A 26020-nucleotide genomic window follows, 5' to 3' on the forward strand; every position below is an offset into this window, starting at 1 on the left:
TATTTGGAAATAGGATCTTTGCAAATGTAATCAATGCAAATCAATTACAATGTAATCAATGTAATCTCAAGAGGAAGGAGATGTCCTGGATTTAAGCTGGGCCCTAATTCCAACAACTGGGAGAGAAGGGAGGGGGAGATTTAAGAGATTGGGGAAAGAAGGCCACGTGAAGACAGAGGTAGGCAGGAACTGGAGCAAGGTGGCCACAAACCATGGAACACATGGGGCCACTGGAAGCCAGAAAAAACAAGGAAGGCTGTTCTCCTACCGGGCGTCCGACGGGGCCTCATCCGGCTATGAAATGCATTCCTGTGAGAAATGAGGCAGTTCATGGCCCAGCCTATGGCCACTGGGCACTCATGTTCCCAGGTTCCAAGCTAAAGGCTCCCAGGCCACCAATGGACAGTCGGCGGGGTTCCGGTGGGGGAAGGGAGGAGATAGAAAAGAGGAGGATTTGGGACTTCCCTGGTGGTTCAATGGCTAAGAATCTGCCTTGTAATTCAGGGGATGTCGGTTCCATCGCTGGTCAGGGAACTAGGACCCCACATGCTGCAGAGCAACCAGGCCCAGTGCTACAACTGGAGAGTCTGTACGCGGCAACACAGGGTCCCGTGTGTCCAAATAAGACAGGATGCAGCCAAATAACTAAATATTTTTTAAAAAAAGAAAGAAAGAAAGGAGGAGGATTTGTCTCAAGGCCCAAAAATTATGAGGCTGTGATGCTGAAACACACAATTCCGAGTTTAATGTTTTCTGAAAGAGCACCGAGGCAGCACAAAGCAGCAGGCGGGCACCCTGCTCACCAGCAGAAACAGAAACAGTTTTTAAAGTCTGACCAGCAGAGGGAGGGATGTATGGACCCCAGACCCCACAGCCAGGCCCGGCGAGGGCAGAGGGATCGGTCAAGACTGGGCATTACCAGATCGTGAGCAGGAGGCCTCCTTTTGGGCCTAGGGCCCAAGCAGGCAGGGTGACCCCGGCCCTGGGGGTTGATGTAGGGAAGTGGGGGAGGGCTGCCTGGCCAAAGTCAGCCAAGAACTAGAGCACCAATCCAGGCAGCGCCCCCACACCCTGCTCAGAGCAGAGGCTCTGACACCGGTGGTGGGGACACACCCTCTTTCAGAGGCTAAGCTGTGCAGGAGCTCCGGAGACAGGCAGGGGGGAGCCTTCCAGTCCCTTCGAACTCTCCCCTGCTCTGGGGCCCAGGAAAGCACCCCCCTGCATGGTCTTAGGCTGATGGTCAAAGAGGTTCCAGGGGAGGGTCCTGGCAGGCTGAATGCTGAACCCTCTGGGGTGTAGGATTATGAGAGGGTGTATGAGCAGGTTTTATTGAAAATATTGTGCAACCATGAGAGCTGCTACAAAACCAAAGACCCCTGAGCCTTCCCTAGCTGACCCATTGGAGAAGAGGGACAGAAAGCCTGTGCCAGGGTGGCAGGCGTGGAAGCCCTGCCCAGGATGCCAGGGTGGGGTGTGGGGGGTGCTGGTGAACAGAGCCACGCAAGGATGCATGGCTTGTCTAGGTTGTACTGACCTTTGCTGCTCAGAGAACCACCTGCTGCCAGAAGCCCACGGTTTCTAGTAGACTGAACAGCAGACTATTCCCCCAGTAAGAGGCCAAAGCCGAGGGCGTGGCTGCCCCTCTGAGGAGCTGACACTTGCCGCCCAGTTCAAACCCCCTCACTGTTGTGGCTCAGAAAGACCAGCTGAGCCCCTGGGCGAGGCCACAGGAATGTCCACAGGATGTGGACATCAGTCCAGCTGTCCCCCAAGAAGGTTTGTATGTGGCCTAAAATATTAAGCCAGTAGTTTCCTCTCTAGTGGATACTCTCGGCATCCACTTTAGATCTTGTCTTACCAGGAGCCTTCCGCTGCCTAAAGCAGAGACGGCCCTCCTGGGAGCCAGCGGGGCCAGCGGAAGACAAAAATAACAACTGCCTCCCTCTTTTCATGGTTTACTTTGCTCCTTTCACAACCTTTAGAACTGGCTTTATTATTCCCAGCAACTGGAGCAAGGGTGGCTTGCTCTGGGACACCCTGGTGCGTCGTTGTCGTGGGGCACATCGGGGGAGGGTCTCACTCAAGGACGTGTACACAGCGGGGAACTCCCATAGCACACCCACCTGGTGATTGCACGTGCGGACACAGCAAGGCTTGGGACCACCCAGCCAACGTTGCTTCCCGCTCCCGTGAGGGGCGTCATGTCGAATGCCAAAGCAGGGTGGCATGGGGGGCCTGGGAAACCCGGGTGCAGGAGGGGCTGACCAGGAGTGGATGAGGGAGGTTCCAGATGGTGGGGGGTGGGGTGGGGAAGGTCCAGCAGAGGAGGGTGGGGCACAGGGAGAAGGGGAGGTGAGCCTGTGGCGACGGAGGCTGGCAGGTGGCTAGGGCTCGTTGGCCGGCTTGACCAGGTAGCCGCTGAAGGTGATGTAGGTGTCAAACTCGTCGCTGAAGATGGCGTTCTCCCGCTCGCCCTTGAAGAGGCGCACCCACACCTCGTCCTGGTCCCGCAGCTCCAGCATCAGACTCTGACTCTGCATGATACTGCGGTCGCTCACCTGCGCGTACAGGATCACCACCTCCTCTGCGTTCTTCATGATGTGCAGGTACGTCTCCTTCTGGTTCCAGGTGTGCACGTTGAGGCTGAAGAAGTAGATGCCGGGCACGTAGCAGTAGAATTTCCCCGTGAACATGTTGAAGTGGCTGTAGAGGTTCACGAACTCCGTGTCGAAGATCACCGTCTGGTAGTAGTCGTTGCTGTGCAGGGGCTTCTTCCGGCCCACGGAGAAGGCGGCGTAGTGGTTCTTGCAGCGGTCCCCGGGGGCCCCCATGGACCCTTTCTGCCCTTTAGGTCCCGTGTGGCCCCTGGCACCCACGGACCCTGTTTTGCCATATTTGCCTTGCAAGCCCCGGTCTCCCCGGTCGCCCTTCTCACCTAAACAGGACGGGAAAACACACGGTGTCAAGCAATCTCAAGGATTCTTCTCTTTTCATCCAGAAGCAATCAAAATTTTTTTTTCTTCCTTCTGGAAAATCCCTGCAACGTAAAGCATTTATCCAAAAGCAACAGGAGCTGCGGCCAGGCCCATGGCTCTCTCGAAGCAGATGAACTGCAGACACAGGGCCCCGGGGATGTAGAACCCGGGCCGTTTGGCTTCCCGACTCTGTTGTGCCGGGCTGTGCAAGGTGATGTGCTGCTCGCAGGACCGTGACCCTGAGGCTTTCGGTGCAAATGCAGGAGGGGTGAGACCCAGAGCTGCCCTGAGGCTTCTTCTCCCGTGGTCCTGTCCCCAACCTTTCCTCTTGGAAGGGGACCAGAGCCTCAGAAACAGAATTCCTTCCTCCCCCCAGATGACAGCATGCTTCTGCTCAGTGCCCCAACGGAGCCATCTGCCCCTGCCCCTCCTCCTCCCTAAGTCTATCTTCTGCCCCGCCGTCCGATCAGGACAGGGCAGCGCCCTCTCTGCTCCCCAGGGGAAGGTGCCCTCGGCTGGTCTCTGTGCCTGACCTTTCAGGATGGTGATGTTGATCTGTGGCACCGGGATGGCCTGGTACACAGGAGTACCAGGGTCACAGCAGCGGAGGCACCGAGAAGCAGGGGCTTCCTCGTCCTGCCTGGGGCCGTATTTTTCATGCTCTTCTTCATCTCTAAGGGAGTAAAGACATCACTGTAAAAGCCAGGAACTCTCAGAGCCAGGAACTCTTCTCTGTCTTCTGCTAGAGAGTCTGGGCTACCTGACTCGCCTGCTCTCAACTCAGATGTCTGCATTCTTGCTGTGCTCTGTGCTCAGTCGTGTCGACTCTTTGCGACCCCATGGACTGTAGCCCGCCAGGCTCCTCTGTCTGTGAAAGTCCCCAGGCAAGAATACTAAAGTGGCTTGCCATTTCCTTCTCCAGGGGATCTTCCAGATGCAGGGATTGAACCTGCGTCTCTCGCGTCTCCTGCATTGGCAGGCGGATTCTTTACTGTTAGCACCATCCAGGAAGCCACATGTTCCTCCCAGATGTGCTGCACTGGCTCTTGGTGAACTCTAAGGTCCTCAGTGAAGTTTCAGAAAGAGCCCCTGCCCTCCGTTAACTGTAGTGACCGTCATGGAAATAATGATAACAAAAACAGCAACAATTTGAGGGCCTGGCAAGATGGAGGCTCCATGGGAGAAATCTGGCACCTCTAGGAGGGGTCTCGGGATGACATGACATGGCAGCCCTTGAATGAACATCCCCTTCACGTATCTAGGGCTTCCCTGGTGGCTTGGACTGTACAGAATCTGCCTGCAATGCGGGAGACCTGGGTTCGACCCCTGAGTTGGAAAGATCCCCTGGAGAAGGGAAAGGCTACCCACTCCAGTATTCTGGCCTGAAGAATTCCATGGACTCTATAGTCCATGGGGTCGCAAAGAGTCAGACACAACTGAGCAAATTTCACTTCATTTCACTTCACTTAACTTGGAACTCTGACCTCCAGGATTCTGGAAGACACTATGTTCAGCTGACTTGTTTGCAAATGAGAGGGCTCAGCCAGACGCTGTGGGATTCCTGGGAACTGCAGCAGCTGGAGACTCTACGGTCCTGTTTACAACCTGACATTTGGAAAGGGGCTCCTGAGGATCCCGGGAAGCAGCAGCTCCACGCTGCCACCTCCCGGTGTCACACTGCACTGCACCGTGCTCTCTGCAGCTGTTCGGTTGTGACAGCACCATCTTGGAGGTGGCACAGTCCTCTCATCAAAGGGTCAGCCCCTTGTTTTACTCCGCTCCTATTTTCAAATCACAGACAATCCAGGAAAAGGATTTCTATGCCCTAAACTCAGCCACCTACAAGCTCTAGGGGCTTCCCTCATGGCTCAGTGGTAAATAATCCATCTGCCAATGCAGGAGACTCAGGTTCTCCTGGGGAAGATCCCCCGGAGTAGGAAATGGCAACCCACGCCTATGGTATTCAATACCGAAAAAACAGTCTTCTTGCCTGGGAAATCCCATGGACAGAGGAGCCTGGCGGGCTTCAGTCCATGTGGGGGCGCAAAAGAGTTGGACACAACTTACCAACTAAACAAGTCCTAGACCCTCAGAGGAAACCCTGCCCCCACCTCCCAGCAGAAGTCTCCACAAAGATTCCATGAGCCCCACACATAAGAAGTGTCCCAAATTGACAGCCCTTCACTTCTGCTTGTCCCTAGAGTCTTCTCTTTCCAAACCCTGTCCCCAGCAGCAGCAGCAGCAGCATGACCAGCATGACCAGAATGGGACCCTCAGCCTCATTACAGATGCTTCTCTGCTCCATTCGGAGAATCATGCAGTCCTGAGGGGTCAGCCCAGTCCACCAACAAAGTACTTCCAGGACCTGGGCCCTTGGCTCTCCTCACTTCTGGGACCACTGGCATTTTGAATGCTCTCCTGGAATTCATCTCTTTCTTGCCAGTTCATTCCCCTGGGCAGAATTCTTTCTAGAACACCATGAAATGCAAATCTCTCCACGACTCCCCTACAGGTGAAGCTCCAGAGAGATCCTTCCCCACAAGGCTCATCCCATCCTCCCAGCCTCTACCCTCCAACACTGGCTCCCACTACTCAAAGGACCCACTAGCCTTACACAGTCAGACACTGGAAAGGTTGCCCTTCACACGTGTTGCCCTGGCTGCCAGGCAGCTTCCCCTGCTTCTGTGCCTGGGATGCTCCCCCAGTGACCTTCAAGACCCAGTCACTTCTCCACCTAACTTTCCCCCACCCTCCACATCCACCTTGTGGACACACTTGTACTGCAGAGCCAGCCTCACTGAAGTGGGTCGTGCGTGTCTGTCCCCCCACAGCCTTGGAGTTCCTGGAGCCCAGAGACTGTGTCATCGATGTGTATGTCCCCAGGGCCAGGCGGATGGCCAGCTCAGTAGCAGCACTTGATTAATGTTCGTTAAATGAAAAGAAGGAGGAAGAGGAAGGGGAGGAGAAGAAAAGACAAAGGTCAAGAATGCTGTTGTGTGTGTGAAAGGGCGAGTCACTCAGTCGTGTCCGACTCTGCAACCCCATGGACTGTAGTCTGCTTCTGTCCATGGAACTCTACAGCAAGAATACTGGAGTGGGGGGCCATTCCCTTCTCTAGGGGATCTTCCCAACCTATGGATGGAACCTGGGTCTCCTGCATTGCAGGCAGAGTCTTTATAAGTCTGAGCCAGCAGAAAGGCCCAAGAATGATGTTCCTTTGCCCCAGACCTATGCAATTCCAATATATTCCAAGACAGCCCAAAGCCTTGAGTATCAAGTCAGCCCAAAGTTGACTAGTGAAAAGTGCTGATAAAACTCAAAGCCAGCACTGGGTGTCTAGGACCTCTTGTTTGATGAACAACATTTCCATCAGTAATCCTAAGCGTTTTATGTATCCCTACAAAATATCCCAAAGATCCTAGAGTCTGTGTATCACTGAAGGCATATGTATATGAAGTGAAGTGAAGTGACAGTCGCTCAGTCATGTCTGACTCTTTTACGGACTATACAGTCCACAGAATTCTCCAGGCCAGTACTGTACTGGGTAGCCTTTCTCTTCTCCAGGGGATCTTCCCAACCCAGGGATCGAACCTAGGTCTCCCACATTGCAGGCGATTCTTTACCAATTGAGCTATCAGGTATATGAAGACAATGCCATGAGGAAGAAATTTATAACTTTTCAAGGAAAGCTGCCACTTCCCGTGTCAGTCTTCACCCATTGTCCCCCACCTGGTAATGTGATCAGACAGCAGGGTGGTAGAGATGCACTCTCGGTCTAGCAGCGTCCCTGCCTTCTACTTCCAGGTGGTGCTTAGAGCTCTAATAGATACTCTCAAAGGACAGGCGAGAATGCAAAGAAACCAAAGGCTGGGGTCGGGGGGTGGCATGTTCTTTTTTAAGGATGTGACTGCAGAACCTCAGGCAGACCCATATTCCTCTGGGGCTGGAATGAGGCTGGGTTACTACCCACAGTTGCAGACAACACGCCCGGGTCACTGAAAGGAGAAATGCTGCCTCCGTCCCCCAGCTCCTCAGCCTCAGCCTCTGCCCCTTCTCTGGCCGTCAACAGCACTCGGGGGTGCCCGGACTCGGCCCTTATCCCCACCACTGAGCCGGAGCTCCGGCACCCACACCCGATGGCCTCACCTCTCAGCGTGGTCCATCGGCGGCTCCCTGGTCCCCTCCTGCTCCTGCTGTTCCTGCTGCCCATGGGGCACTCGGCCCAGCACCAGACCACAGGCGAAGGCCAGCAGCAGACAGCACGCCAGCGCGAGTCTCAGCCCGCGGGAGCCCATCTTCCCGCCGAGCCCTGCTGGGGAGACACACGGAGGATGTGGGCTGGAAGAGCCCCACGGGGAGAACAAGCCCATGGAGTTCGCCCCAGCCACTACTCTGGGAGGCGCTTCGCTGCCGCTCCTCCTGGGAGGGTGATCATACACTCACACACTCAACACATTCACATACCTAGCTACACACTCCCACACACACACACAAACCCCAGTGCATGTTCATGCACATACACACGGGCCCACACACACACGTACTCACACCCTCTCTCACACAGACAATATGCACTCATCCACAAATACACTCCACACACACTCAAGACAGTACACTTAAAACACACTCAAATCCATACTCTTGTGTTCATACTTGCACACTCCACACACTCGTGTATACTCCCATGCACTCACATGTGTGCACACTCAGGCACACATGCATGCCCACCCCCAACATGCACACTCACAAACTTAATATGCACAGACTCGCACATTCCACCCTGGAGCACCCGGCTGCCTGTGGCCGCTGAGCTCTGCCCAGCACCCCCATGCCTTCTAGGAAGGAGACCCCTCAACCCTGAGCTCTGAAGATGATTGTATCTTGACCGTGTTAGGACAATGAGCAAAATCTGGAATGAATTTGGGGGTCCACTGTGCAGTGAGTCTGCCCCAGCCAGCACCGTGGGGGCCGGTGTGCAGGAAGGTGTCAAGTTGCTCTCTGGCCACCAGGTGGCCCACCAGTAAGTGTCCTTGAGTATCTGATGTGGGGGTGGGGGGCGAGTCTGCCCAGCCCCAGAGGGCACTTATTGTCACTGAAGCCAGCTCCATGTCTCTCCAAAAAGCTCTGGACAGGACCCTCTTCGTCCAGGATTGAGACAGTCCTTCTAGAAAGAGCTGACCACTGGGGTGGTTCTCAGTGAGCCCACTAGGAGGCAGTGCTTGAGCTTAAAACAGACACAACATCTCACCTGTTTCTCACTGTCAGTTACCACCCTGGCTAACCCGGGCCAGCCATGGGGTTTACACGCCTGTGGAGTCAGGAGTCACGTGCACCTCGGCTATTTCTGGTGGCTGGAAAACCTCCCATCATGGAAGGGAAGACGGTGGTCAACCCCAACCCATTTTGTTCACCAAAACATACAATTTAACATGGAAAGTGCTGACGAGGACACTAAATTGGACCCTTTGGACTGCACAGCGAAAGGGCTGAAGCTGGGGGAGTAAGAACACCTACTTCCCTTCTCAGCCAGGCTGGAGCTGGGAACCAGGCCTCATGGGGGACGAACAAAGCATCAAACAAGGAAACAGCCTCAGAAGGTCCTGTCTGATTTTCTGATTTTTCTTTAACTCCTCTTTTCATGTCTAAGGGGAACGAAAATACTGAGAGCGAGTTCTGTTTTTCTTGGTAATCGTCTATCCAGGTGAATGCTCCCTTCACGTGTCTTGGGCCTCCGTGGACGTACTTCACCTCCCCTGGTTCAGAGACCTCGCAGCCCCGGAGGGCACGACCCTCTCATTGTGCTGACTCTCAGCTTCGTTCTTTCTTCTGTGTGTTAGTGGGCTCGCTGTTTTAGCTCTGAAGACAGAATGCTCTGGCCCTGCTGGAGCCCCATGCCAGGTCAGGAAAACCTGGGGGAAGCAGAGGACCAGCACCCAGAGCCAAGGGAGCTGAGGCTCCCAGTGGGTCCTCAGAGACATGAGACGGAGCCAGGAAGGCTGGCCTCCGCGGGAACCCCACCCCCAAGCCCCCAACCCACACTTCCACCACCTCTTCAATTCTCTGCATACCCCCATCCCCTGCAGTGGATTAGCTGGGCCCGCCACCTCCACATTCTCTACCTGCCAAGAGTCAGGGCCCAGAGACCTTCCCAATGACCTAGAAACTGGTTGGAACCAGTGCCCCCACTCAAAACGTTCACGACCTCACCTCCATTTCACAAAAAAAAGTTTGTACTTATAAGTGTAATTCGTAAAACGCATATTAAAAGAATCTCTCCTGGACTTTCCTGGTGCCCCAGTGGTGAAGACTCTACCTGCCAATGCAGGGGACACAGGTTCAATCCCTGGTCCGGGAAGATTCCGCTTGCAGCAGGGCAATTAAGCCCGTGCACCACAACACTGAGCCTGTACGCTGCAGCTACTGAAGCCCACATGCCTTCGAGCCCGTGCTCCACTGACAACTGCCCCAGGCCTGGTGCTGGGGATCACTAGAGCATTTCCATTCATCCATACAACCCTGTGGGTTTGGGTTCCTTCTGAGATTACTTCCTCATTAATAGGTTTTACCCTATCAAAGGCCTCAGATGGACCTGCAGGGAATCCTTTAAGGAGACAATATTCATTCATTATTATACCAAATTTACCAGTGAAGAAGGGCTTCCCTGGTGACTCACATGGTAAAGAATTTGCCTGCAATGCGGGAGACCTGGGTTCAATCCCTGAGTTGGGAAGATCCCCTGCAGAAGGGTATGGCAACCCACTCCAGTATTCTATCCTGGAGAATCCCCTGGACAGAGGAGCCTGGCAGGCTACAGTCCATGGGGTCACCAAGAGTCGGACACAACTGAGTAACTAAGCACCAGTGAGGAAAAAATGACATTGAAAAGTTGATTAGCCTAAGGCTGTCCAATTTATAAGCCGTGCGGGCTGGATTTGAATTCGACAGGCTGCCTTCTGATCACATCAAAATCCTACCCAAGACCCATCCAGGTGTTTCATATTCCTCCTGAAGGTCTCCCAGACCCTGGTGCACGCCTGTGTGCTAAGTCACTTCAGTTGTGTCTGACTCTGTGCGACCCCATGGACTGTAGCCCCCCAGGCTCCTCTGTCCATGGGGATTCTCCAAGCAAGAATATTGAAGTGGGTTTCCATGCCCTCCTCCAGGGGATTTTCCCGACCCAGGGGTCGAACCCATGTCTCTTATGTCTCCTGCATTGGCAGGTGGGTTCTTTACCACTAGTGCCACCAGGAAAGCCCCCCAGATCCTCAACTGGAACCAATTCCCCGTGCTCTTTGCTGTTTGTGCTTCTCATATTGTCTCATTCTGCAAAGAGTTTTTCTTGGCCGGGAAGTTTCTGCACCGCAGACCCGTGACCTCCTCTGGGCCTGGGACATGGTCTTGTTCATCTTGGACCCGCCAAGCATCCTGCAGCACCCTCTGCTCAACAAATATTTGTCAGATTGAATTCTCCAAATTTGTTTATTGCCCTATTTCTGTATTTCCTCTGTTTTTCCTTGGCGCCTTGATAATTACTCTCGTTTTCCTCTTCAATGCCAAACTTGCATCACTTGAAAGGAAAAGAGATTTTCCTTTCTTTAAACATCTTTTCCCCCCAGAATCCAAAGTAATATACAATTCATTTGGGGAAAGTTGGAAAATAACAGCAAGAGGAAGGAAGGAGTTATCTTGGATTCCTTTGCCCCCGGGGTCCCTCAGCCTGGGCACCGAGGACATCTGGGGCTGGATCAACCTTTGTCGTGGGGTAGAGGGAGGGGGAGGGGCTGTCCTGTGCTTTGCAGGATGTTTAGCAGCATCCCTAGACTCCACCCGCTCGATGTCATCAGCATAGCCCTACCCCCAGTTGTGACAGCCGAAAACCGTCTCCAGACTTTGCCACGTGTCCCCCAGAAGGCAGAAATCCTCCCAGTTGAGAATCAGTCCTCCACCCCCAATGGAAGCACCCTTCTGCACGTTGGTATGTCTCTTTCGAAGTCTAGAAAGGGAATTTTTCTGTACCTGGGTCAGAAGAGACGGAGACCAGGATGCAGCCCGTGAAGGGGTGGTGATATCGGCGGGGGTGGAGCCGTGATGGCCCGGCAGTGTCGGAGGCGCCAGGCGGACTGAGAGAGGTCAGCAGAGGCTGGAGGTTCTCCTCAAGGACCTCCTCTTTGGAGCCAAGGCAAACCCAGATTGAAACCTTTCCCTCTTCGCAACTATCTTCAGAACCATTTCCCCAAGTCCCACAGCAAAGTCAGCATCATGACTATGATCATTTTAATCACTTTGGGGCAAAAAAACAGTGTTGCCCAACTTCCAACCAAACTTGGCTCTGGCCCACTTTAGTGATTTCCAGTGAAACAAAGTCCCCTGCAACAGAGAGGGTGTGGAGCCCAGAAAGGTGACTCAGGAGAACGTGCTGTGCTCAGCGAGGCAGGTCTGGGAAGCGACCCCCAGGACGGCTCGGCCAGGGATGTGTAACCCTTCTGAATCTGGTCCTGCGTGGTCCAGTCTCCTGGCAGCCTTGCGGTCAAGGCGTCTGAGGTCGATTCCAACATGACTCAAGTTCTGGACTTGCCCATCCCAAACCCTGCAAGACACTCAGTTGCCAGATTCCATGGCAATTCCATGAACATCTTTTTCTACCACTCACTCCCTCCAGGACCTGTGGCTCCTCTTCTCCTCTCCCTCAACCCTCCCCATCACCCTGCAGCTTAACCTCCTCCCCTCTTCCAACAGTAGGTGGGAGGGGAAAAGGAGGAATTGGGTCAATGGCAGGGTCTGGAGGCAGACAGGAAGTGTGAGAACACTTCCTGGTTAATTATTTTTATCTTCCAGAGCCCCAGAATGGATGTGTGGTGAATCCTTTAAGGAGAGGATTTTCATATACAAGTCTAAGTTTCTTTGTATCTGTTCAAAAACCGGTCCCAGCACTTTGGGGGGCCCGCCCACTTCCAGGGTGTCAGCCAGCATTCTGATAGTGAACTCCCAGCCCTCAGGCTACACATATTTGCCTTGTGGCCACACCCAGCTCAGTGCCCTTGGACAAAAGCATTTTATAACCATGGTTTTCCCTCTTCCCTGATCATCATCGGGTAACCAGCTGCTCTGAGAGGAGAGAGAAACCCGGGATCTCCCTGGATTAGAAGGAATTTAGAAGACAAGTCCAAATGGCCTATGTAGCTCAGGAATTGCCTCTCAGCAGAAAACTGAACACAGCCATGGTTTCCTGGATGCCAGTGATGCGCACAGCATCAGGCAAGAGCTTGGGAGGCAGGGATGCCACTGCAGATTATAAACACCCCATAACCTCAAGGCGATTACCAGCCAGTGAAGGAGACAGCCCAAGGCAAAAACGGCAGATGTTGACTCAAAACGAGACATTCTGGAGGCTTCCTGGGTGGCTCAGTGGTAAAGAATCCGCCTGCCAATGTAGGAAACACGGGTTCAATCCCTGATCCAGGAAGACCCCCCGTGCCGCAGGGCAATGAAGCCCATGCACCACAACTATTGAGCCATGTGCTCTAGAGCCTGGGAGCCACAGCTACTGAGCCATGCGCCGCAGCTACTGAAGCCCGCGGGCCCTAGAGCCGGTGCTCCGCTACAACAGGGCCCAGGCAATGAGAAGCCCACACGCCACAACTAGAGACTAGCCGCCACTCTCCGCAACTAGAGAAAAGCCCACTCAGCGACGAAGAGCCAGCACAGCCAAAACGAAACAAACTAGAAATTTAAAAAAGATATTCATCTACAAAAAAAAAAGGAGAGAGACATTCTAGGCCTGTGCTGTGCCCTGCAGTAGCCACCAGCCACCTGTGGCTATTTCATTTTAAACCAATTAAAATTAAAGAACATTCTAAGGACTTCCCTGGCGGTCCAGTGGTGAAGACTCCACACTTCCATAGCAGGGGGCACGGATTTGATATCTGCTTGGGGAACTAAGACCCCGCATGCTGCATGGCACGGCCAAAAAGATAAAATAAAGGAAAGATCATTCTAAATTCTGTTCCCAGTCACACTAGGCGCATTCCAGGGTCTCAATGGCTACAGGGAGCTGGGAGCTACCATACTGGAGGGCAGAGAACAGAACATTTCAATTACCGTAGAAAGCTCCACTGGGCAGCTCAGTCCTATTAACATGAAGTTGGGGGGCGGGGGAGTAGGAAGCATGAGCAAACAGTGGGCCAGAAATCTGAGAGTCATTTAGATGCCTTCCTCTCACATGCCCGCCACACTGAATCAGTCACCAACCCTCCTTAATATCTCCTGAAGCACTCTGCTCCTCTGTACCAGCTGACGCTTTCCAGGAGCTCTGGCCGGGCCCCAGACCTCAATTTACCCCCAAGACAAATATCTTCGTCTGGCTTTTCTAGGGCCTGGACATCAATCCCCAAATTTCACACTCATCTCCCAAGAAAGTTGGGCCTAAGATAGGATGTCTTCCCACACCTAATGTCTTCTAGATAAGAAGGCGACTTGACTCAGCATCCAATCAGAGCCTGTCTCAACCCAGCATCATCCATCCCTCAGCTCAGCAAGCGGCACATCTGCTCCTGCCCCCCTCTCCCCTCCCTGATGATCTCTCCACCAGAAAGGAAGCCCTGGAGCTGCCTCTCTGCTTCGACATCTGGCGGAAATTCTCCACTTGAGATGCTCAGAGCTCTCCAGCTGCTGCAAGAGGTCCCCTGGACTCAGATCCTGGGGTGCCCAGAAAGAAGAAAGCCCCATATTGGGGTGTCCCTCTGGCCCTGATGACCATCAGGATTGTCTAACACGTGGCATCTGCTTTCCTTCCCCAGAAGCCATTCATTACACTCATTTTCCACTTACCAGGCTCCTCCAGTGATGGGCAGGAGGGAGGCAGAGTGACGTCCACTTGATAAATGACGTTTGCTCACCAAACCCAGGAACCCAATTCATATCTAATTTTCCCTTCTGTAATGGGGCAGCCCCAGCTGGTCTTGGGCCCTCTCTGGCTTCCTCCCAACACGCTAGAGGAAGCAGCGGTGGGGGATGGGGATCCTTTATTAAAGAAACTCCAGTCAGGTAAAGAATTAGCCTGCAAAGCAGGAGATGCAGGAGACACGGGTTCAATCCCTGGGTTAGGAAAATAACCCAGAGGAGGGCATGGCAACATACTCAGTATTCTTTGTGTGTGTGTGTGTGTGTCTCCCTTTAAAAAAAAAAAAATTACTTATTTATTTAATTGGAGGCTAATTACTTTACAATCTCGTGGTGGTTTTTGCCATACATCGACATGAATCAGCCACATGTGTACATGTGTCTCCCCATCCTGAACCCCCCACCCACCTCCTTCCCTACCCCATCCTTCTGGGTTGTCCCAGAGCACCGGCTTTGACCCACTCAGTATTCTTGCCTGGAGAATCCCATGGACAGAAGAGGCTGGCGGGCTACAGTCCATGGGGTAGAAAAAAGCCAGATGCGACTGAGCATGCACGCATGCGCCGGTCAACTGGGGGTAAGCTGAGCCTTTCCCAAAAGATGAAGGCGTCCTGGTGCCCATCTCCCTCGCGGAATCTCTTTCTTCTCCTTTTTCCAAGAAGCTGTTCTCTGGTTTAGAGGAAGAGGGTTTATTTTCTTAAGGTTCGGGGGTTTATTTGTTCCCTCCAAAGTCCAAGGCCAGGGATGGCAATGAAGTCTTCCAGGGCTACTTGCTGATGAATAAGCGAGGGCTTCCTTTGCGCTGACTTGGGACCAAACAGCCAAGGTAAGACGGGCCAGGCCTCCTCCCCATCCTGAAACATCTCCATCCTCTCCTGGGGCAACTCTCTGTGCCTAGACCAGAAAGGGCTCACCTGGAGCTGAGAGCAGACACTGCCTAAATCTCTGCCCAGGCCCTGCAAACAAGGAGACCACGTGGGCCGCAGGCGGCGGGCCTTCGGGGGCACCTGGCCAGCCCAGCCTCCCCAGTGCAAACAAAGATTTCCTTGACTAGAGCCCTGTCCTTAGATCACCTCCCAGCTGTGAGGCCTCGGGCGGCAGGCTTGCCCCCGCTTTGAGAACCGTGCTAGAGAGAAGAGCCACTGACAGCTCGTGCTCGCTGGAGCCCACGCCGCAGGTGGCCTGGCCCCTGGCCCACTGCCCCGCAGTGGTGACACCCTCAGAGGGCTGACCGCCCCCAAGACGGAGGGTGGGAAGTAGCTGGGAATTCCACGGCCACCGCACTATCCCTTTTACAAGCAGCACAACCGTTTTCAATTTTCTGGGACCTGAAAATCACTGCCGTGTTTTACAGCCATCTCCAGGGACGGGGCAGGGCGGGGGGAGTTTGGCAAAAGGTAGAACGTTGTCCCACATCTAGTGGCTTCTAAGTCAAGAGTGTAATTTAGCTCAGCATCCAACAGTCCCGCCACCTCCCGATCCAGCCCAGACAGCTCTGGCTCTCGTGTGCGCTGCAGAGCGCCTGCCGGAGATGACCACCCGCCTCTCCGCCCCTGCTCCGGCCCACCCTGTCTCCCAGTGATTACCCTGCGCAACCTCCCCTTTAGAGACAGGTGTTTTCCAGGCTGTATCCTCAGCTCTCAGCCCCTCTCACTCCAAACGCTTTCTGCCCGTCTTTTCCTGTACGATGGCTTCAGCAGATGGGTCCTCGATCCTTGTCCCCAGCAGGCGTCCCTGACCACCAAGCTCTGGGCCTGTGCTCTCCACAACAGTAGTGTCTGGCCCCTGGGGCCAGATACATTAATGACAGCTAAACAAAGTGAAAATTTCCGTTCTCCGTCACTCAAGCACATCTTAAGTGGCTCCCCTCCTGGACAGCACAGCTGGGAGGACACGTCCATGGTTGCAAAGTCCTATTGGACAGCGCTGGTCCGGACCCAGGTGTCCAGCTGTCTTCAGACCAGGTCTCCTCAGTCTGTCGTAAGATGCTCGAGCCCCTTGTTAGCTTTCTGTCTTCTCTCTCAGCCCCCAGCAGCCCTGCTCCTACTCCTGCACGTACAGCTGTTCACACAGAGGCCGCAGGCTGGCACCTGGGAGACCCCTGGACCCCTGCTTCTCCCGCACCATCACCAGGCCTCCTGAAGGTCTTCTCTCCCCGTCTAGGCTGCCATCACCGCTTTTCTCTCAGCCCTGCATTTGTCTCGTCTCTCCTCTGCCTTCCAAACTGCTTGCCAGAGGCCACTTTCAAACCTGCACATCTGAATGCCACCCTTGGCCCCAAAGGCTTCCCACGAAAGTAAAGGAAATGTTTAAACTTCACCATCTATCTCCCATCTCATCTCTGGCCCCTGATCCCCACCCCTGCACCTGTATCCTTCACGCCAGCCACCTAGAGCCACTGGAAGTCCCAACAGAAGTCACACCACGGTCTCATCCTCCATATCTTTCTCTTGCCACCTTCCCCGTTGCCGTGTCCTTCAGACCCTAGCCTGATGCCACCTCTTCCAGGAAGTTTCCTCCCCCAGCATCTGGCACAGAGCGGCTTTCTTGTCTGGTCCCCTCACAGGCCAGGAGGTCCTCACACACAGGTGATGCGTTTTTCACAAGCATCTCCAGGGTCTGGGGTCTGACTTTCAGTACTGACTGAATTCCGCACTCCCTTTCAGGCCTTCTCAAGTAGCAGAGCCATCGTCCAAAGAGGACTCAAGCCAGTGTGTTCAGCTCTGTCTCTAATTTGGAATGTGGGTGGTCTGCAGTAGGGGGAGAAGGGAAGTGGGGAGAGTGACCAAGGACACACTATTATGTGTCATCAGAATGCGGAATCCTGGTGTGACCAGGTAGCCGTCTTTGCCTCAAATGCTCCTCTTATCAGCGCTCAAAGCCTTCTACTTCAAAAAAAAAGTTACGGGCTTCCCCGGTGGTCCAGCAGTCAAGAATCCACCTGCCAGTGCAGGAGACAAAGGTTCCGTCTCTGGTCCAGGAAGACCCCACATGCCATGGGGCAACTAAGCCTGTGCGCCCGGGTGCTGCAGCCACTGAAGCCGCGTTCCTAGAGCCCGTGCACCGCGAGAGGAGCCACCATGAGGAGAAGCCCCTGTACCTCAACGAAGAGCAGCCCCCACTCACCACAGCTAGGGAAAGCCCACGAGCAGCAACGAAGATCCAAAAAGAAAAAAATTTAAAAGAAAAATAAGAGTTGCAACCCACTGCCTCCATCAACCAAAGTTACAAACCACCTCCGAGATCCTGCAAAAGCTGTCTAATCAAATGACGGTACATCCACACAATGGAAAGCTAAAAACGAGGTGGTTGCTCAGGGCGACAAACTCAAGCGCCTTTAGCCATTGACCGTGGTCTGGGCTGTAATGTCATAGGGAGGGGTGGAGACTGCAACAACAAGGAAACACATGCTCCATTTAAAGGCATTTAAATAAACAAATCGGAGAAGGCAATGGCAACACACTCCAGTGTTCTTGCCTAGAGAATCCCAGGGACGGCGGAGCCTGGTGGGCTGCCATCTATGGGGTCGCACAGAGTTGGACACGACTGAAGTGACTTAGCTGCAAATAAACAAATAAATGATGCTGGGAGGTGGGCAACCTCAGCCAGCAGCACTAAGGACTGACCTCTGTCAACAGATGAGTATTTACGGGCATGAAAAGATGTTCATAAAATGCTGATGAGTTTAAAATGCAGGTTGAAAACAAATGTACATAAGAACACATCCACACACGCACATACAGTAACTGCAGAGACCCAAAGGCCACCCACCTGGCTGCTGACAGCAATTATCTCCGAGTGATGAAAATATGGATGTTTGCCATTTTCTTATTTTAGTATCTCTGGGGTTTTCCCCTATAATAGTCACATATTTTTTCACATTAAGTACACATTATTTTCCACTTAGAAAAATGACAAATAAGCCCCACTCTGGGGATTGAGAGAGCATTTTGTTTATTCTGAGGAATTTGAGTCTATTCGAGGGAGAGGAGAACGGGGGAGGGGCTTGGGGACACTGTGGCGAGTTTGGGGCTCAAGCCAGACTGTGTGGAATATAAATTGTCCTCATGTTAAAGTCCCACGTTCTTTCGTAAGTGTGTGTTGAGTGTCTGCTGAGCACTGGGAAGAGGGCTGGGTTCTAGCAATGTGATGGAAAAAGAAGAAGACACAGTGCTCCGATCAGGCAGCAGAACCCTGGAGTTACCGTGGGTACTGGTTATGCGGGAGAAGGTGCCGGAGCGGGGCTAGAATCAGGCTAGCTGGAGAGAACACGTTCTCTAGAAGCAGGGGATTTGTTCTGCCTTTCACACACCAATCACTGGTGACTCGCTACTGAAGGAAGCTGCCTGCAGCCATCAAACAGGAGGAAATGGAGAAAAAGCCATGAGCCCATTGTCAGGCATGGTCAGGCGCATTAATGGGCCCGTGAGCAGCCCTGTCCATTACCAGAGATTGCTTCTAACAAAGCTCTACCGTGACCACTGGTTAACCACCTGCTGCGTGCTGGGCTCTGGGCACATACCTTACGGAGGCTACTGCACTTGACCCCTACAGCCACTTCGATTTCTCCAAGGAACAAATGGGCTCAGAGTCAGGGAGTCACCGCTCAGGCCCTGCTGTGGCAGGTGCTACAGCTCAGGTGAGACCCCGGTGTGCCTGACAGCAGAGCTCCTGCTGCTGCGCCTCAAGGGGGCCTCCAGGAAGAAGCCAGGTAGGATGGGCTGGTTCTACCAAACCACGGTCCAGCGGGGGGGCCCCCACCTTCTGGGCAGGCATTCACTTGCTTAGCTCACACGGTTACCGTGGGAACAGCAGCAGCAGCCCCGGGCCCTGCAGAAATTATCTCCCAGCTGAACCCTCGTGTCCATCCCTCCAGCAGATTGCTGAGGGCCTGTCCCAGGCCCAGCACCATGCAGGGCACTGGGGCATCCCTGATAACCGTCTCATCAAAGTGATGTGCTAAGATCTCTTGGGGTCGTATCTTAACACCCACTGCTGGAGCTGAACTCCTTTGGGTTTAGGCACAGAATCACCAGGAGCCCCCCTCACACCTCAGAATGGAAGGGCATGGGGGCTATGGCCCATTGAATGTACATGTTGAGGGCACTGCTCTTGCAGGGTAGAGAGCAAATGGTGCATGGGTGAGGTCTGGAGGGGAGGGAAGAGGGAAGCCCACAATTCACAGGGATGGTGAACGTCCCATGCCCTCTGATGCTCAGAAGCAAAGGGGTCTGAGGCTGAGTGCAGCTCGCAGAGGGGAATGGTGTAGAGAATTGACTTTGGGGGACTGCCCTGGCAGTCCAGTGGCTAAGACTCTGTGCTGCTAATGCCGGGGGTGCAGGTTCAATCCCTAGTCAGGGAGCTAGGATCCTGCATGCTGCATGGAGCAGCCAAAAGATAATAATAATAATCGACACTGTGGATGCACTGAGTGTGCCCTGTGTCTGCCTATCCCTCAGAGGTTGCCTGGGGTCAGGTGTGGGGGCCCCAGAGGAGAGGTCCCTGCAGAGAGGGAACCGGGAGAAGAATACAGTATCAGAAGGGAACAAAGTGGAAACGGCAGGCATTGAACTCTAGCACAGCTCCCCAGCTTCCCAGGCCTGGGTCTGCTTGTTCCATGGGATATTCTCAGGGTCTCTTTCTCATAGGTCTACACAGATTACAGTACCATGGGTCTTATTCTCGTGTGAAAGTGTGAGTTGCTTAGTCATGTCTGACTGTTTGCAACCCCATGGACTGTAGCCCACCAGGCTCCTCTGTTCATGGGATTCTCCAGGCAAGAAGACTGGAGTGGGTAGCCAGATCCTTCTCCAGGGGATCTTCCCAACCCAGGTCTCCCACATTGCAGGCAGATTCTACCACGTGAGCCACCAGGGAAGCCCCTTGTTCTCATAACTATATCTTAAATAGAGGGAGGAAGGGAACTTCCCTGGTGGTCCAGTGGTTAAGACTCTGCTCTTCCATTGCAGAGGGCATGGGTTTGATCCCTGGCCAAGGAACTAAGATACTGCATGATACACTGTGCAGCCAAAAAAAAAAAAAGGCGGTGGGGAGAAGGGGAAGGTGGGGGATAGATGTCCTGAATGCTGGAAAATCTGAGAGCCAGGGCTACTCTGAACCCCACCCAGATCCACCCATCTCTCACCAGAACTCACTTCAGACTCTTCACAAGCAGAAAGAGCCCAAGTGTTTCCGAGCACACCCCAGTCACCCACCCTGACCACCAGCCTCAGAACCTGCAGGCAGAGGGGCAGAGCCCAGCCCAACCAACGTCTGGCCTGCACCCGCCCGCAGCACCACCAGGGCTGGCAGCCTTCCCAGGCGAGGTCCTTTTCCTCTGCTAGTCCCCAGGGCAGAGGACGGCTGGTAACCAGATGTCCCCACTTGGGAGGGGGTGCAAGGGAGGCAAAGGGTTTGGGGCCTTCCCCCAAGTGGGGATCCACCAGTGGCCAACAGCAACATCTGACACAGCACAAGACGCCATGAACCTGGGGTCCACAGGCTCCCCACACCCCCCACGGCCCACCCCGCCTGTCTGCCTCCTTCCCATCCCGCATCCCTGCCCACAGTCTCCTGCTCTGCTCCATCTCATTTCAAGAAAATTTCAAACGAGCCAAGGAGATGGTCAGGCAGGGAAGTGGTCAGACATGGAGGAGCAGGCAGGCCCAAAGCTCTCCTGATGGCCATCCTGAATGAGACAGGAAGCCAGGACAGGACTATGCTTGTGCCGTCCACAGCTGGAGAGGGGTTCACTCCAAAGGCCTCTGCGCAGGCCAGGGACAGCTGGGTGGGCAGTGGGGGGCCTCCCACACCCATTCCACTTTGAGCTCAGTCCTGGGAAGCAAGCATGGGAAGGATGAGTGGCTTCACAGGGTCTGGGAGTTGCTTCTGCCTCCAACTGCTCAGGCACTGCTCGGTTGCAACCTTGATGAGGACTCAGAGATAAAGATGCCCCCAAAGGTCTCAAGAGCTCCCACGCCTGCTCATGGCACCAAGCCGCTCTCCAAGAGGCAAGAAGACAAAGGTCAGAGGTCACAGGCCGCAGTGGCAAAAGTTTCACCACGGGCTTGGGGAGGAAGGGAAGAGCCAGCGTGCCCACTTCTGCATGTCTGTAGTTAAGCACAGAACTGGTCCTGCCAGGCCGGGGATGCCCAGGCGGCGCCCCAGGGATCCCAAATCCTGGGACCCAGGGGACCGGCTCCCTGGGCTGCCCCGAGAGCACAGAAGGAAGCACCTGGTCAGGCTCTCATGGTCCTTTTCCAAATCCTTCTCACTGTGAGCAGGTGGCCCCTCACATTGTGGGAGAGGTCAGTTCAAGGAGATGTCAAGAGTCCCATCCAGGAAGCTGCCCTGTCTCATTTGACTTTATGAGAAGGCAGATTTCAGCAGGTAAAAACAGGAAGAAAATAATTAGCCTTAGCACACGTGGTAGTTACACCACCAAGATGAAGTGTCCTGGGATGCCATCGGCCCCACTGAAGGTTGCTGGGCTCTCAGAGCGGGGGGACAAGGCTGCTTCCAAAACGGCCATTTCTCTCTCTAGTAGGTGAGCAGGCAGAGTTACCTTAAGTTGTCAGCAGAGTGTGGGGACCATAACAGAAGGGAAACTTTCTATTCTTCCTCTACTTTGCAAACTACCACCTCTCGCCTATGATCCTGGAGCCTCAGCCACCCCCAACTCCGGGAACAAGGACCCACACAAGGGTCCGGCCTCTGAAGACAAAAACCCAAAGACAAGCTCACGTCCAGTGAGGGCGCCCAGCAGCATGACTGTATCTATGAAATTCTTTTCATCTTTGTTTTGATGGGTAAAGTTCAATGCCAGAATATTTGGTTTATGAGTCATGCTAATTACAGCTGGGAAGGGGGGGTGGGTGGAGGGAAGGGAGCGAGGCACCAGGAAGAACAACAGAAAGAAGCATGTTCCAAAAGAATTATGCTGCGCTGGTTGCCCTGAATAGGGAGGTTACGTCCCAGGAATGAGGCGGGAGTTGCCTGCAGGCTTCCCGAGGCCATGTCGGCTTTCTCAGCTCCCACCTGCGAGCATGCCCCTCGCTGGCTGGCTGCACCTGCCCCAGACAGGCAGCGGTGTCCTCTGGCTGAAAGATGGACCATCCAAGGCCTCTGGCACCTGCATTTCTCTGTCTTCCTGACCCGCTGCTCACTTTGGCATCCCAAGAGACTCAAGATGAGAGAAGGAAGGGGGAGAGAGAGCCAGAAGAGAGGGCCAGGGTCCCTGGGAAGCAGAACCTGGCTGTCTTGGCCCCAAGGAACTTTCTCTTTGGGCAGCTGGGAAGTAGAAATCTGCAAACTTGAGAAGCTTGGGTTTTCCAGCCTCCGTTTGGAAAGCTGCACATCCTTGAGCAAGTCACATCCCTTCTGGGCACAGAGATGCAGGCCTCGGGTCCTCCACCTACTGCCTCTGGGCAAGCCACAGTCTCTCTGAGCTTATCAGGGATGACAGTGCCATTGGTAGAATTGTTGAGAATCAGCATTTGCTAATTGCTTACTGTGTGGGAATCACACAGATACACACACGCACGTGTACTGTCATCATTTATATTGCTACTACTATTGTTGGGTCATCCCTAAGCTCCTCTTACGCTCAGGTTAAGAAGGAGAGTGGAGAAGGAGGGCGGGAGAGGACAGCTCAACCCTCTGGTCCCCCATCTCCCCTTCACCTGTGTGTTTCAGTCCCCATCTCCCCTTCACCTGTGTGTTTCTGGCCTCTCTGGTCAGCAGGGACAGTGAGCAGGCCTTGTGGAGCATGTACTTCTTGCCCGGCCTCTCCCGGCAGCACACACAGTCAAGTGCCTCTATGTGTGACCTTGCACGTGGGGCTGTCCGCGTGCTTCCCTGAACTATAAAAAGCAAAGGCCCAGCAGCCTCTGAGGACCTCACATCCTCCCCCCAGGGACCCAGGATGTAGCTGGCGGTTGAGAAAACTCAGTTTCTCAGGACACTCCCCATTTTCAAAGCTTGGGAGGAGGAAACTCCTAGTGTGCCAAACTGCCTCCGTTCTTAGAAACCAAGTGAAAGAGAGAAGAGACAGGAACAAGTCACAGGGCGGGCCGCCCCCCCGAGTGGGTCAGCCTGAAGCACGCTGGGGTCCCAGGGGAGACACAGCAGCTGTGCACGGCGAGGCCCAGACTCACATGACATGTGTGCCCTGGACAGGTGGGCTCACACCTGTGCTATGGAGATGCCTGGCATTTCGTGCTGCACCGAGAGGCATGTTCCATCCAGAGGCTTAAGGGCAGCTCAGCGACTCCAGCCCCAACCAGGGCCACCTTCGTGATGCCGGCAGACCAGAGGGTCCCCGGGAAAGGGACATCATTTTTTCCTGTCCAGACTGGACCCCTCCAGGAACACCAAAGCCGTTAGATGCAGGGGCCAAAGTCAGCATTCCCTGTTCTGTGTGGGGTCCAAGTTGCCCACAGGCAAGGCTGGATCTCACATGATCCAGGAGATATTGGGGCAGGAGCTACTGGGGCAGGAGCTCCCCACCAGGGGTAGAGGGGGAACTTGGGTATCATTCCTTTCCTTTTCACACCCGGAGAAGAATGAAGCAATGTAAACACGCCACAAAAATCAAGGGAGGTCCAACCATTCCCAGGGGCTTCCCAGGTGGCTCAGTGGTAAAGAATCCGCCTGCCAATGCAAGACCACGCGGGTTCGATCCGTCGGTGGCGAAGATCCCCTGGAGGAGGAAATGGCAACCCACTCCAGTATTTTTGCCTGGGAAATCCCATGGACAGAGGAGCTTAGCGGGCTACAGTCCATGGGGTCGCAAAGAGTCAGGCACCACTTAGGGACTAAAACAAACAAACAGAACCAGTCATTCCCAACAGCATCTGCCACGGAGCCTCCTGCTTCCTGGTCACAGATGGAGACCGCGCCACGGCTCTCCGTGGCATCTCCACCAAGGCAGGCAGCAGCAGGAACCCGCACCGGACCCTTCCCGCAACTGGTCTCTCTGCCCCTTGGCAGCAAGTGCCCCCGACCCCTCCCACTATGCTCCTCGCCCGCTGCCCGCCCCAGTCAAGGTACCGATTCTCTGAGTATGCTGAAGACAGAAAAAGGAGCTCCGGGCCCCCCTACCCTCGCCCCGCACAAACACCCCGCCCACCAGGCCACCTACCGCCAACCACCGGCGTCCGGGAGCGAGCTGGCCGCCCGCGTTCTCCCCGCGGCCTCTCTTACAGCATCTCCCAGCGGCGGAGCCTCCTCCCGGCCAGGTCGAGGGAAGACCAGACTTGTCGAAGGAGAGAGCAAGCAGGAAGGAAAAAAAAAAAAAGAAGTCCTCCGGAACAGAGGGCCCCGAAAGTTTGCGGGGGAGGGGGTGGGTGGGAGGGGAGGTGGTGCAGGCAACAGCCGACCCCTTCCCGGCACCTGGATCGCCTGGACTCCGAGGTCTCTTTGGCCAGAAGCGGAAACGCGGTTTCTCGAAAGTAGAGGAAGAGCCGAAGAAAGCGGGACAGACGTGTAAGGAGCAAATCCCGGCCAGATGTGAGCGGCCGCGGAGCCTCGAACGCTCCCAGCGCATTTTATCCAAACAGCAGCCGCCGAGGATTAACTGTGTGTGTGCCCGGGGGGGGAGCGCCCGCGCCGCCCTCCTCCTGGCAACCCTAGGAGCCAGCAGGCTGGGGACTGGCCACTGGGGGTGGGGTTCTGAGGGTCTGGAAGTCCCTCCTGGTGTCGGGGGGCCGGGGGTCCAGGGACAAGGAGAGTTGGGAACTCCCAGAGTTGCTGGGCGGCAGGGGGTTGGGCTCCAAGGCGCTCAAGGGGCACTTGCAGCCACCCCACCCCCATCGGTTCCCAGATGGTGGCAGACCTGAGACATCCAGCTGGGGTGCCAGGGGCCTTGGACAGGTTTGAGGGAATCTGTGAACGCCCAAACAGAATGCAAAATTGCATGTGTGCCTGTGTGTGTGCACACACGGGTGTTATTGGATGCTGACGGTCTAATGCTTTGATCAGATTCTTCGAGGAGGCCGTGATCCAAAGGTTAAGAACCTTGGCTGGGGGTGCAGACTTTCTGGGTGACATGTGAGCCAGGGTGGGGCCAGCAGGGACGTCAGCGTTTCTCAGTCTTTATCGGGCCTTTCATTCCTTGATATGAAAAACAGACATTTTCTCCATCTTATACAAAAGTTCTTTTGCAACAACATCCTTTGCCCCCCAACTCCTTCCCTGCATCCTGATAACTGCCCTGGGCTTCTCAAGAGCTGCCCCTGGTCAAGCTGGTCTCCATCCCCAAAGTCTGAGTCAGACCAGATAGTTCTAGCGTCTTATCATATCAAGAGAAGTAGAACGATCTGTCTTGAGAAACACAACTCTGTTGTGGCGATAAAATTTGGGGGGGAGGGATTTCTCCCCATCTCCCACGGTCTCTCCAATCTGTCTGGATGTCCTCCCTGCACTTTTTGTTTTGTGGTCACTCCTCCCAGGACCTCTCCCACTGGCTCTACTCAGACAGGAGATGTAGAGGCAAGGATGATGGATTGGAGTGCTCATGGCAAAGCAGAGAGACTTCTCCACCTCTGCGCTCCACGTGTCTGCCTGGAAGGCTAAGACATTGAACGAGAGGAGGAGGGGAGTGCGTTTCTGACGCACTCGGCACACCTTCTCACCAGGGCGAGCTGAGAATGGTGGTGATGGAAGAAGAAAGAGGGGCTCTGGGTAGTGGAGAGACCCTGGCCATCAACTTGCTTCTGTGGGAGCAAAGCCACGAGTGGCCCTGATCCTCCGTAGCCCTAGAGAACTTCAAGGACACCATGGAAAGATTAAGTAAATGCTTTTCCCCTGGAGATATGGTTTTATTTCAGCTGGCGTTAGAAGACTCAGAACTGCTCACGATCTTTGGCATGTGTCTGAGACTTGGCAAACCCTACATCCCTGGTAGCTTATCCACACAGGAAAACCCAGAGATAAGCTCGTCTTCGTTCCGTGCATAACCCGAGGACACTTCCCGGTCAACAAGACTCCAGGCCAGCACACCCACTGACCTTCCCCTAGTTGTTCTGTCCTCGAATAACCTTCAAAGCAGGGAGATGGCAGTAACAAAAGAGGCCACCCTGTGGGTTCTTCCTGGACGTTAGAGGATTCAAGTCTTTCTCAGACTCCTGTGAACTGGGAGCTACCTG

At 54.4% G+C, this 26020-nt stretch overlaps 1 protein-coding gene across 7 annotated transcripts; it reads right to left on the minus strand.

The window, feature by feature from the left end:
• Positions 1-720: 720 nt before the first annotated feature.
• Positions 721-24135, minus strand: C1QTNF1 (C1q and TNF related 1). Of its 7 annotated transcripts, none has more exons than XM_005221200.5 (4): positions 24016-24135; positions 7122-7284; positions 3509-3648; positions 721-2935 (listed from the first exon to the last, which is right to left on the minus strand). In XM_005221200.5, exons 2-4 carry the CDS (start codon positions 7268-7270, stop codon positions 2385-2387), a joined length of 840 nt encoding a protein of 279 aa, XP_005221257.1. In that variant the 5' UTR covers positions 7271-7284; positions 24016-24135; the 3' UTR covers positions 721-2384. The 7 variants fall into 7 exon arrangements, with proteins under 7 accessions (XP_005221257.1, XP_005221256.1, XP_024835735.1 ...); XM_005221199.5 differs by having other exon boundaries at positions 7122-7287; XM_024979967.2 differs by lacking the exon at positions 24016-24135 and adding an exon at positions 22587-22908 and having other exon boundaries at positions 7122-7287.
• Between the last annotated feature and the right edge of the window lie 1885 nt (positions 24136-26020).

The sequence above is a fragment of the Bos taurus genome, chromosome 19 (assembly GCF_002263795.3).
Source record: "Bos taurus isolate L1 Dominette 01449 registration number 42190680 breed Hereford chromosome 19, ARS-UCD2.0, whole genome shotgun sequence".
Classification (NCBI taxonomy): domain Eukaryota; kingdom Metazoa; phylum Chordata; class Mammalia; order Artiodactyla; family Bovidae; genus Bos; species Bos taurus.